We start from the raw sequence: 12,489 nt of genomic DNA on the forward strand, positions 1-12,489 counted from the left end.
GGGAGGCCGAGGTGGGAGCGGGCGCGCACAAGCCACGACTCCTAACCGGGTACGGGTTACGTCCGGGTTTCGTGCCAAGCGCTGAAACCCGCTGCACAACGCGCTGGCGGATCGGGAAGGCCGAGAGATTTTATTTTAGCGTGTTCAAGGCACGCCAGGAAAGCTCCCGTGTGAGGAACTGTACGGCGGAATAGGCTCGTTTCCTCAATTCACGGGTAAAACGGAGGCACGAGGAGAAAATAGTTAATTTAAAGGCAAAAGGTGGCAATACTTTTTGTGATACTCGTGGAAATACAGGCTCACTGGGGCACGGGGTTGGAAAAGGGCAGTAAGGGAACAGCCACGGCCTTTCCTGGAGGAGGCCGATCTGCACTGAGGCGCCAGAAGCAGGTCAGACGAAGCTCTGATTTTAGTTACAGAAACAGCCCTACGGACTGCTTCAGTTCAGCGACGCGGGGCTCGTACGGTGCCGGGCGTTTCGATGCCTCTATTTCAAGGCCCAGCTGGACTCCGGGACGCCCCTTCCGCAGGCCGGCAGCGCCGCGGGGAGGCCGCTCGCGCGGGAGACGGCGGCGCGCGGCCCGCTGGAAGCGGCGGCCTCGCAGGCCCGCGGCCCCGCCGGCACCGACCCCGGCAACGCCGCGCTCGGATGGAAAACCAGCTGCGGCCTGAAGCGGGCCCAGCGAACGGTAAGGGGCAAGTAGCACGCGAGGGACTTCCGCTAGCACCGACGTCCCAGGTTTTTAGCCCGGTTTGAGTTCAGGAAGTGGGAAGGGAGGTGGCACCCGGGCTGCCTTTGGCAGAGGTGAAGGAGACGAGATTCCCCGGAGGTAAGTGAGGCTCGAACAGAAAAAGGGGCTTCCAGGCTAAGCGTAGGGTTGCTAAAAAGGGAATTATTTCCATCCTTTCTTGTTGACAAAATGAGTGCTTCCAGTGACGGCGTTGCCGTGGAAACGCGCTTTAAGACTAAGAAGCAAGCATTTGGTGGGGAGATCTATTGTAAAAAGTGGGCAGCCAGCGACACCGCCTCCCCCCAGCGGGGCTGCTGGCCCGGCCCGGCGGCCCGAGGAGCTGGAAGCAGGGCGCTTCACCGGGGCGCGGGTGGCGACGCCGCAGGGAGCCGCAGCCCTCGGCATCGCCGCGTCTTGGTGACCTTTGGGGCCGGCGGACTCCAGAGGACGTTTCGGGGGGGGGGTCACAGCTCTAGCGGGGCTGGCTGGCACCGCACGGTGGCGAGCAGCTCTCCCTGGGTTAATTCAACTGGCCTGTCTTCTCCTTCGCTTTTTGCCGGTATTGACCGTAAAGACCTACTTTTTTTTTCCAGTAGACTAAAAATTACCCTTGTCAAAGGAAAAGGCGCCTGGCTGGACTAGATGATCTCCAGAGGTCCCTTCCAACCTCGCCGATTCTGTGATCCTCCGTGGAGAGGAGAGCGTTTTGCGTGGATCTGGGACACAAGCAGGGGGCAGAGATAAGGAGAGACATTTCCAGGGTCTCTCTCCTGCACATAGTGTTGAAATGGTGGCTTCAGAGTAGCACACACCGGTTTCTTCTCCCACCTTCAGCCTTTGCTCTGTTTTGTATTTACTCTTCCTTTTTATTGCTCCTCTTGGAGCTTTGGGAGGATGAGGAAAGGCAGGCTGGACATGTGCATTAATCTGTATTTCAGACTTAAACAAAGAATACGTGAAAATGAGTTTTAAAATAAAGTAGATAATGTTATACAAGCATTCGCACAAAATTTTCCATGCAAGGATCTCGAAAGCTTTTCAGCTCTTTTTTTTTTTTCATGTTACTCTCTGCACACAAGTAACGGAGGAGCAATATCTTAGATCACAGTCATTTGTACAGCTGGAAAGAAAATCCCACAGCCGTACCTCCCGCTAACAGCCAGATCAAAGATAAGATGACACCTGTCAGGTGAAGCAAAGACGAGGGGTTTCACAGGATATGAGTGCAGAAATGAAGGAGAAAGTGAAAAAAAAAGTCAACTGAATCAGATCTGAATACTTAAAAAAAAAAAATCCAGCAAGGCTGTAAAGACATGTATTACCGAAATGTTTCTTTTCTAGGTAGACTAATCAATTCCGTTCACGAAGTTCTTCCTCTCCTGCCTTCTGCACCAGTGAGATTTTGGCAAAAGTTCTTTAATTTTGGCAAAAGCTGAAGCCGTGTGTCCCAGCACCACTGCTACAGCTCACAGGGAGGATGAGACAACCTTCCCGTTAGCTTGGGCTTCGTGTTTTAAACTACAACCTCTGAAACACGCTATAGTGAGAAAAACTACGTTGTCGGATACATTGCTTGTCGTCATGTGGTTTCTTTCACTAACTCCGTAGTACGCCTGGAAGCCTGTTTCTCTGATTCTTTTACATTAATTTGAAACAGTTGCTGATGCCCTTGCACGCTAGTGTAGGAGGCAAAAGCACTCCATGTTAGAGTTGAGTCCTGGCTCTAGCCCAGGATGGAGACTTACTAACCAACTCCATCGCTATTATTTGGGATCAGCTCCCTACCAAAAGCTGGATGATGCCATTTGGAGGTGGCAGATGAAATATCTACAGAGCAATCTGGGCACTGGGCTTTTTTGTTCATAGTTTTCTGCACAAAGCAGAGATCGGACAACACCCACCACATCGGCTCAGGATTGAAGAGGCCAAAGCCTAGACAGGATCCACGTTTCGAAAGTAAATTCCCCTTTCTCACTTCCTAATTTCCTACCAGGTTAACAGGAGAATTTGCACATCACTAAATGGCACTTAGAAAAACTATCTCTGTCTTTGTACGCTCTGCTTAGACATGCACGGCTTTCCTAGGCTATACAGTCTTCTTTCCATTTAGACATGGCTTCAATGATCTGATAGCCAATTTTGACCACTCATTTTAAATCAAGGCTTTGATTTTGAATTATTTTCACTATTTTTCATTCTTGCCTCCTTACTTGAACACAGTAAACCAGTATTTCTGTAACACCTCCCCTTGAAAGGACCAGAAAATTTTGATCAAAGATGGCTTTGAAGCTGATTTGCTCAAAATAGCTGTTCAAGAAACTATTTACTACTGAATTGACAGTAGTTTTGCCAAAAAAAGAACCAATCATCCAGATTTTTCTTTTTTTAATATCCAAAATTGATAGTGATAAATATCAAATTGAAATCAGTGAATAGTAGAAAAGGAAAAATAAAGCCTCTGCCTTCCATCAATTGATACCTAAACTGATACTTTGGAGTTCTTGGTGCCACTCTCTTCTGTGTTATTTCTTATATACCTTTCTTGCTTAGATATGACCATGGACTAGCAACCAGGTCTGCTACAGAAGCTAGACTTCTGATTTTTTTTAATCACTGAGCTCGCGAATTGATTTGCCTTTTTTAAATCATAATGAAAAGTATGCTTCCCAGAATATATTTTAAGAGAAAAGAAAGCCTGCAGAGGAATATCGTTTATTCTGATGATTAATTCATATCCATGAGAAAGTTAATAAGCATTCCTGCTATTGGGAATATATATATATTTACCAATAGTATAACAGACAAGAAAAAACTCTGACTTAATAGCATATCAAATTTTCTGAGAAATAGAAAACAACATGCAAAATCAGCCTTTTACCTTCCTTCAAACTCCTCCAGGATGCTAGGATCATCAAGAGGCATTCCTTTGCATGGTTAGTAGGCTTAATGAAGAAAACATGTGATAAAAAAAAAAAAAAAAAAGGAAAGGGAGAAAAAAAAATCAGATTTCCTACTGTAAGCTATGCAAATGGAAAAAAAAAATCCTGCCCCTCAATATAAAAATCTCATCTTCAGATTTCTACAGATGTTCAGCCTAAGCACAGGTAAAACGAACAGAGAAGTCCTGTCAATAGGGGTGAGTCCTTGTGAGACACGTTTCAGGATGCAGACTATAACTCAGGCCATTTTCACTTCACATGAACCTTCCTCCTCTGCTGGCTTCTCTAAGGAGCCTAGTTTTTAACAGCTTTCTTTAGGAGCTGTGTCACAAGTCAGTGACACCTCGGACTGCTGATAGCTAGTTGCTGATACACCACTAAGACTTTCTGAAACAAAAAGATGGGTTTCTATTTAAACAAAGTCTTTCACATAGAAAGGTTCTTCTTTTCTCACGATGACTTCAGTTTTCGTCAAAAAACTGGAAGCAGAAAATTGCCCAGCAGGTTTTAGTTGAAAATTGCTGGTCGCAAACATTTCACCAGCAATGTTTTGGGGGGGAGGTTGGTCCCTTTTCTTTTTCTTTTTTGTTTTTTTTTCAGAAGGAAAATGTTTCTGACCAGTTTTGGTGAAGTAATGGCAGGGTGACCAAACCACCTGTAGCATGAAGACTCTTCATTTCCAGGTGGAGCATGAGAAAGGTTCTGGAGACCCTGAGAAGTGCGGTGGTGCACGGAGTGGTTTTCTCGTTCGCTTTTCCCTCTCGGCTTCTTGCCGTATAGCACTCTGGAAACGCAGCCGGGAGAGGCAAGGCTAGTTGGCGCGCGCATGCCTTACCGAGGCCACGAATTGCAAAATCGCAGCCGTCGGTGGCGCCTTTCCTTCCCCCTGCCATGGCCCAGGGCGCTCTGTCCCTTCTCAAGTCCCTCGGCCACCAGGTGGGAAAGGAGCAGCCCAGGTTTCCCAGGCAGCCAGCTGAGCTCTGTCGCAACCCCTCAGATTAAATTTGGCTGAAATCATCATGGAATTTAAAGAAGAGCAGAGGGAAAAGCCGAATGGAGAGAAGTGTCAGAAAACCTAGTTGCCCAAACCTCACCCCTACAAGAAACGAGGTAGAGATGAGCACCTACCAGACCCCCCCCAAACTGCTGGCGGCGTGCCCGGTGACGGGAGGACTCGGCAAGGAGCTCTTCCAGCGGGCTGCTCGCTCGCCGTGAGCCACAGCCGTCACAGGCTGGGCTGCTTTTCCCGGCGTCCTCCCAGGAAGCTTCAGTTCCAGCTTCGCCACCGAGTTGCTGCATCACTGCGCCGGCTGCTTCAGTGCCTCAGTTTCCCCTTCTGAAACAGGCGGGTTGCTACGCCCCAGGCTCTGGGGAGCACAGGCAATGACATTTCAGAGGACGCGTTCGTGGAAGACTTCGCTGCTGAATTACCTCGATGCCCAACACTTTCGACTTTAACATTTTAACGCTGGGCAAGTGTCACAGCAGGATTCCTAGGGTTTGTGCTTGGTGTTATATAGACCATGAGAAAGTCCTTGAAAGAAAAAGTTAGGAAAAAGCAACAAGAAAAAAAAAGAAAAGCTGAGGAAGAACAGGTTATTTCAGGGCAGAGATAGTCAGCAAACTGCTTTTCTCTACAGTTCCAAGCAGAGCAGGTACAAACAAGTATTTTACCCTGTATCTAAGTTTGCTCCACGGGGGCTGCTCGGCATCACTCCCAAGCAGTAGGCTCACCCAGCCCGCCTTTGTGCTGATAAACTCGTCGTGACATTATTTTGAAAAGCTGGGCCCAATACTGGCTGCAGATGTTTGTAAACGGTGCTAGAAAACCCCCGTCTTTGTTTCTCATGTTTTGCTCCAGGAACTGTTTTGATTTTAAGCTCAAATTGTAGTAAGGGCTTGACCTGCTGGCTTTGCTATTACAGTTGAAAATATTTACCTTACATGGTCAAAAAAACTTACAGTGCAGAGGAAAAAAAAAAAGAAAAGAAAGAGGAAGACTTGCACATAATACAGCAGTGACACAACCACAAGGGTAACAGCAGAAGTGAGCATTTAACCACCCTCCACCACCACATACACACCTTTTTCTACTAGACTATCTAGAAATACCTGAGCTTTTCCCTCAAGAAAACTCCGAAGCAGCAAATTAGGACATAGGATGTGACCAACTTCTCATTTTTGTTAGAGGCTAATGGCCAAAATCATCTCAAGAGGAGAAAAATCATTTTAACTGCCTGTAACTTTCAGCTCAGCAAAGACCAAAAGTCTCTGCTTTCCTTATATATATATATATATACACATCTCTAAATCATATAATTGTAGTTCCATGCTATGGAATTGAGAATTCTGCTGTGTATATTTTTTTAAGAAAAATAACAAAAAATAAGCAGACGCAGCAGTCTGAAAGTTTCTTGGAATATTCAAGACGTACAAATTGTGTCCATTTGCCTCAGAAGGGACTTAATTTTCATCAGGGAAAGAGTCTATACAAAAAACCATAGAAACACGAGAAAGGTAGCATAAAATAAATCAGTTCCACTGGTGGAATAAGCATCAGGTTTCTGACTGTAGTGAACCTCTTTTTCCCTTCCTCCGTTTGGAGGCATTTAGAATTGTTGCAAAACTGCTTCTTTACAGGCAGAGATAGAGTCTCTTGTTAGGCTTAAGATCAACATCAGAAGACAGAACTTGAGTAGAAGATAGAGTAAAACTGCATGTCTATGGGCTAGTCTGTACTAATGAACCAAAACAAAAGGTCTACAAAAATATATTGCTAGAAATCCCTTGTGCTTAAACGGCTTAAATCTCTGATCAAAGCATGAGAGTTATGTTTGACATTTTAAAAGTATCACTGCTGCTGGTTGACTATAACATATTTAAGCAAGTCTACCTCAGTTATTTAATTATTATTATAGTTAATAGTTATTTGCTACAATAGTAATAGTAATTAAACTAATATTCAGCAACTCTATTGTAGTCCACAATGGTTTCACACTATGGTCAGAAAGCTGCGAGTGTTGCAACTAAACTTTAATAACTGGTCATCTTCATTTCTCTCTTGAAATTGGAAGATAGCCAAGATTATAGAAATTAGTAAGAGACCTTTTCCCCCACAATATAAGACAACTGTTTCAGGTGCCGCAGGAAGTCTTTGCGCACTCTCAGCTACGGACTGCAGAAGTTACTGGAGTCTGCCTGGTCAAGAAGGGTGGAAGTTCATCCACGCGGAAATGGTTACAGAAGCTAAGCACCATCAACCAGTTTGTCTTACGGGATGCTGAGTACACAAACGAGCCTGTTCAGTCATCAGCGTCTCGCGTGTGGCAGATTTGCACTCTCAAAGGCAGATGAGCCGAAGAGCTTCTGACACCTGCCAGATGGTACAGAACAGATTCACAGAAAAGCAGAGGCATTTAGCCGATCAGGAAAATCACCTAAGAGCCACATTCCATAAAGAACAGGTAAAAAGCTCTTTCTTGCTTGTCTTACAGCACAAAATCCAAGAGAAACAACCACTCAAACCACATGTGTATCAATACTTTGCTGTGGCATCATCAGTTTTTTGCTTTGATGGACGGCACTCCATTTTATGGGGCAAAAGCCAGGCTTGGTAAAAAACCTTGCATTCAACTCTGTACTGCAGACATGAATTAATCTTTTACCAGCTCAGTAACAGATAATACGTTAAATACTTAATATATTAGGAATAAAAGCTTTCCAAATATGTAAAAGGAGAAGCATCTATTGCAATATTATGGAAAGCACAGTGACATTTTACTTTGTGCCAGGCCTCACATACATTACCTTAGGCGACGCGTAGCTTGCTACTTCCCTAAGAGGAAAAGTTTCCACCCAGTATCTTTACAGTAACTTTGCCATCATGATAGACGTGAGACTAGACAATAGCCAGAAGCACATCTGAAATCCTTGAATTTTAATACATATTGAACTGCTTGGAAACTTTTTAACTGGAAAGGTCACAGGAGACTGATTTCTGAGTCTATCTTTAGCTAAATGTCACCTTTTCAGCAATACTCGCATCAGTATTATTTATTTGGTTATGTGAAAGGCAGACAGAACACTTTTTGGTGATACACACATCTATCTAGCAGCAGGTACAACTGCCTTCTAAAGGCATATAGCTTATATTCTTGCTAGCAAACTCTTAATGACCTCTGGCGTTGTAAAGCAGAGATGTAGTGTTGCAGTACACAGGCTTCGGAGACCAGTCAATACTCTCCATCCCCCTTTTTGTGGTCATGTAATGACCAGAACAAAAAGTAGAAGTTCAAGAAAAGTGAGGTGCTTGTGAAATTTCACCAAACAAAATTGAGACTTTCTGAAATTTGTCACTATTTTGGTTGCCTCCATTTTTAATTTAAATTTTAAAAAACATACATAAATCCAAATAGCACAGATCTGCCTAGTTTTGAACAGCAATTTGAATCTGGTCTCTCACACCCCACACTAGCATCTGAAGTCTCCCGTGATGCCAATGCATCTTTGCCTCCTCTCCAATGCAGTTTCAACCTCGACCAGAGCAGCTTTCTCAAAACAAATGCTGTCAAATCTGCTGCACTTACAGGAAAAAAAATGAGCTCTGATGAACCTTTCTTCCCTCCCCATAACAAAAAGTTTTGTCTCTAAACTCACAAGCAGCTCTAGCAACGTAACAATGAACAAGCTGAAATCAAGCCTGGGCCTTTCTATTCACCTCCGTACTGCCTCAGTGTTCTCCCTTAAAGGGTTATACATCTTTATGTCATTATCTTGATCAGGAAAAACTTTTACCCCCTTCATAACCTCTAGTGTTATTTCTAAAGCCTTCAACTTGTTTAAACAGAATTCCTTGGAGCTTCTAGCTCTTAGTTATACCACTTCCATTTAGCTAAAGAAAAAAAAAGTGGTAATCATTCCCTATAACCCCGTCCATTCTTAGCTTGTCTCACACAAATACCAAGCAAATTAATTGTCCAGAGAGTACCAGGATGAAAAAAAGGTGAAAAAAAGTGGAACAAGTATTTTTAGAATTTTATTAACTTCAACAAAAACTGAAAATTAAAAGGGGATAGTTTGTTTGGTGAGGATTCAGATATACGTATAAATGCCAACTAAGCAATATTTAATAAACTATGTACAATTGTGTCAGCAATCAACTGCTGAACATTAATCAATGTAATCGAAATCTTCTGGGATTCCAAAACTTTTGTCAATTCTGCTCTCTTCAAATCCAAATTTACGCTTGGCCCAGGACTTTATTGAAAAGATGTTATCTGTAAACAGAATGAAAAATATTTTTATTTTAATAAGAAAACAAGAATTATCATCTTGATTACAATACTCTTCCATTTGCACTACCACCATATACATGAAAAAGGTAGGTAGTTGGAAAGTATCTGAACATCAGTATGAAACATATCTAAAACATTCAGAAGACTTTTGCTAATGGCATTATTTTACTTAGCACTAAATAAAATATATTTAGTACTAATTAAAATATATTTTTACAAAGGTAAGGACATATGTATTACTTGCTCAGTGAAAGAGAAATATATACCAATATAGCAAAGCTAAGCAATAGGAAATTGAGCTGAACTTCCATGCAAATGTTACTCTGATAACCTTCTTCAAAACTGTAGCACTTTTCCCTCATGTCAAAGCTGATAAATTAGTTTGAGAAATAATTACTTAATATTAGCATCCATCACTTGCTGGCAGCAATAAGATTCCATACAACAGTCTAATCTTCAGAGTCAGACCAAAATTCAGAAAAGGAAATTAGACTTTCTGAATACCTGGAATTATGACAGTGCTAAACTTACCACAACTATTTCAGGTCATTCTATTAAAACTTTCCCCATCTTAAAATATTTTAACTCCACCAAAAAAACCCAGAGGTGCACGTTTCAACATGGTATGCAAAGTTGTATCAGAAGAGGAAATCTATTATGTGATGTGAAATACATTCAGTAATTAAACTGCAAAAACATTACTTTTGGATCGTGACAAATTATACCTAAAATATATTTCCTTAGGCTTTGAAAGGTCAAGGCCATTCTAGATCAAGTCCTAATTAAATACAAGATCCTTAACAATGAGTAGGTCTTCCACTCAAAGTACTCTAGTCTGAAACTGTGTTAAGCAACATAAATGCATACACACCAGTCCATCTATTGGCTGCCTCCTTGGCTACTTTGTTTGTTTGGCCTGAAATAGAAAAAAAAGTAGGTAAGCACAAGTCATAGTCAAACCACACAATAGCGTCAAGGTACTGAGATTACATTTTTATTCATGTCATTTTTAGAGACCCACAGAATATACAGAAGTTAATTCTGCTGCTTCCAAATCCTCCTTTTGTTTTACACTTTTAAGGTTCTATGAAGCATGAAGCTAAGTTAAAGAAAAATGCAAGCAAAGGAACACAAAAGATACCATATGAACAGCTGTGAGTTTTTAAGGTGTATTTTGAAATAATGTAAAAGTAGTTCGGTCTGCCTGGGGGGCTTGTCTGTACCAAGATCAGAACTGGGTATATGGTCTGAAGAAACCAGAGGCAACTGAGGTGGAAATTATTTTATAATCCTCTCAGTATGTAAACAGTCTATCTCATAGGTATGTATGACCATACAGATAAGAAAAATACCAAGAATAACAGTCTATCACAGAAATCCAGGAAGGTATCATACAGCCTTGGAAGGTTCTCTGGGCTTTGAGAACCCCCTTGAAGAAATGCAGACAAAATAATGCTCCTGGTTATTAAAAGTAGCTTCCCTCCGTCATCCCAACTCCAGATTTAAAGTTATAATTGTAAATCACCAGTACTACAGACAGCTTTTATACAGTTTCCACAAGGCAGAACAGTATCAAGGAAAATTCCTCCTGAATCATCTTGTTCCCATTTAACAAGTAATGAATCAAACAAGTTGCTTTTTAACGTGGGAATTTATCAGAATCACTACTGTTCTCACACCTACACATAACTTAAATTATTCTCAGTCTTGTCAGTACTTGCATAATACTCATTTGAATGGTCAGCATTACATTTGTCTCCAGAGGTACTGAGAAGTGAATATATGATCACATATCCATTTTTGTAAAGATCATACTTCAGGCAAAATTTAATTAATTTGAAGAATCATCAGCTAGCCCACAGAAAGGCAGGCGCTCATTATTCTACCCTCAGCGCTTCAGTTAGTGTGTAAAATCAGAGTAAAATACTGTTTCAAAAGCAGTGCTGTTTGTAAAGACAGCCTAAATACAAGTTTCTGAAGACAATTAGAAGTTTTGAACATATCATAAGGGAAATACATATGAAAGATGGGCAAAATGGATGAGAAGATAGGATTTTTGCTTGTTTGCATGAGCAGAAATTCAAGTTATCCCTAGCCCCAGAGAGCTATTCCTTATTTTGTTTGCTGACTTTTCCTTGCCAGCCCCACTTGCTCAGGTCCATGAATGGCACCATTGACAACATACCGGCAGCCAATGCATTTTAAACAGTATTTTACCTAATGCTAAAAGAAGTAAGTCTGCAGAGTGATTTTATCAGTCAAGATTTTCAATGTGTTAGCTATGCTACTTCATTTAGTATGTTTTTTAAACTCTACAGCAAAATGGGGAAGTGGCATTTGATTCCAAGTAATGAAGTTCGAAATGAGGAAAAAAGTAGGATGTCTTTAAACTCCATGAACCCAGGAGCTGCAAGGTGACAACATCCTGGTGGTCAGGGTGAGCCAACCTATTCCTCAGAACCTGCCAGACCTCAGCGGAAACCTCTGCTTTCCTGGAAGCAGCTGATCAACCGTGCCCTTCGCTTCTGCATAAAACAGCAGCTCTAAGTTCCTGCAGTTTTCAGCGCAGAGCTCTGTGCTTAAAGCACGGTGGCCATATTATAAAGTGAATTGGAAAAAAAAATAGTGGCAGCATGGTGCATTGCCCCCCTTCCAGCATTGTTTATGCATGCTAAAATATACAGATATGATGATTTGTTCTTAAAATATGACTTCTATCTCTATCAAAGAAAAAGCTAAGGTGACCAGCAGATAGAGGTTGGGCAACTTAGTGGTTAGAATGATGGTGGCTGCCTACAACAGAGCTGTGGCTAGAAATGAAATCATAATAGCAAGAGCAGGAAGCTCTAAGGGGAAATCCCACTGTGGGTAGAGCCTTAATAACTAAAATAGCAGAGAAATAACAAAAACAAAAAAATATTAAGAGTGAAAGTTATATAAATAAAACAGAGAAAGATTTTAACCATGTCATTCTTTCCATGCACCATCTGGGACTGATCACAAACTAGCAGCAAAGTGTCATGCTAGAAGTGTGGAAGGATCACAAGTGGAGGCAGAACTTTACGGTGGGGAAGGTGACACTGAAACAGGCTGGCTGACTATCAAAGAAGAGGCTGCCTCAGTTCTCAGCAAGCTGGGAGCAGACATCCTCCCCACTACTCTGCCAGTGGGCTCACGATTGGAGAAACAACAGCCCCTTGTAAAACCTCTGGCACATGACATCTCTAGGAAGTGGATTCACAGGAGGCTGTGGCGAGTTTTCTGCCACTTGAAAGTTCCCATTTACATTGGCTGGCATGCACCTACCTGCCCACTGTACCACCACACGGGTGCAGATGTTTTATTTTGCCATGTTCAAAGTTGCTTTAGACCATCAGGCATGTTATATTAATAGCAGTGCCAGCTAGTTTGGCAAGTTGCACAGCTCCTACGTGTTCCTCAAGTCCAGCCTGACCGAATTCATGCAAACGAAACAGCTTGCACTATGTCTTGTCATCAGTGAGGCTGTCATGGTCATTACTGCAG

The 12,489-nt window shown here is 42.3% G+C and overlaps 1 protein-coding gene across 3 annotated transcripts in view; it reads right to left on the reverse strand.

Moving 5' to 3' along the window:
• Nucleotides 1-8,743: 8,743 nt before the first annotated feature.
• The window catches only part of MND1 (meiotic nuclear divisions 1), a 42,019-nt gene continuing 38,273 nt past the window's right edge, over nucleotides 8,744-12,489 (reverse strand). For all 3 annotated transcript variants that reach the window (XM_062574752.1, XM_062574749.1, XM_062574751.1), the window contains exons 7-8: nucleotides 9,836-9,880; nucleotides 8,744-8,946 (exon numbers count right to left, since the gene is read on the reverse strand). In XM_062574752.1, the coding sequence (XP_062430736.1) occupies nucleotides 8,840-8,946; nucleotides 9,836-9,880 (152 nt within the window). In that variant the 3' untranslated portion in view covers nucleotides 8,744-8,839. The remainder of the gene's footprint in view (nucleotides 8,947-9,835; nucleotides 9,881-12,489) is intronic.

Source organism: Rhea pennata, chromosome 4 (genome assembly GCF_028389875.1).
Source record: "Rhea pennata isolate bPtePen1 chromosome 4, bPtePen1.pri, whole genome shotgun sequence".
Classification (NCBI taxonomy): Eukaryota; Metazoa; Chordata; class Aves; order Rheiformes; family Rheidae; genus Rhea; species Rhea pennata.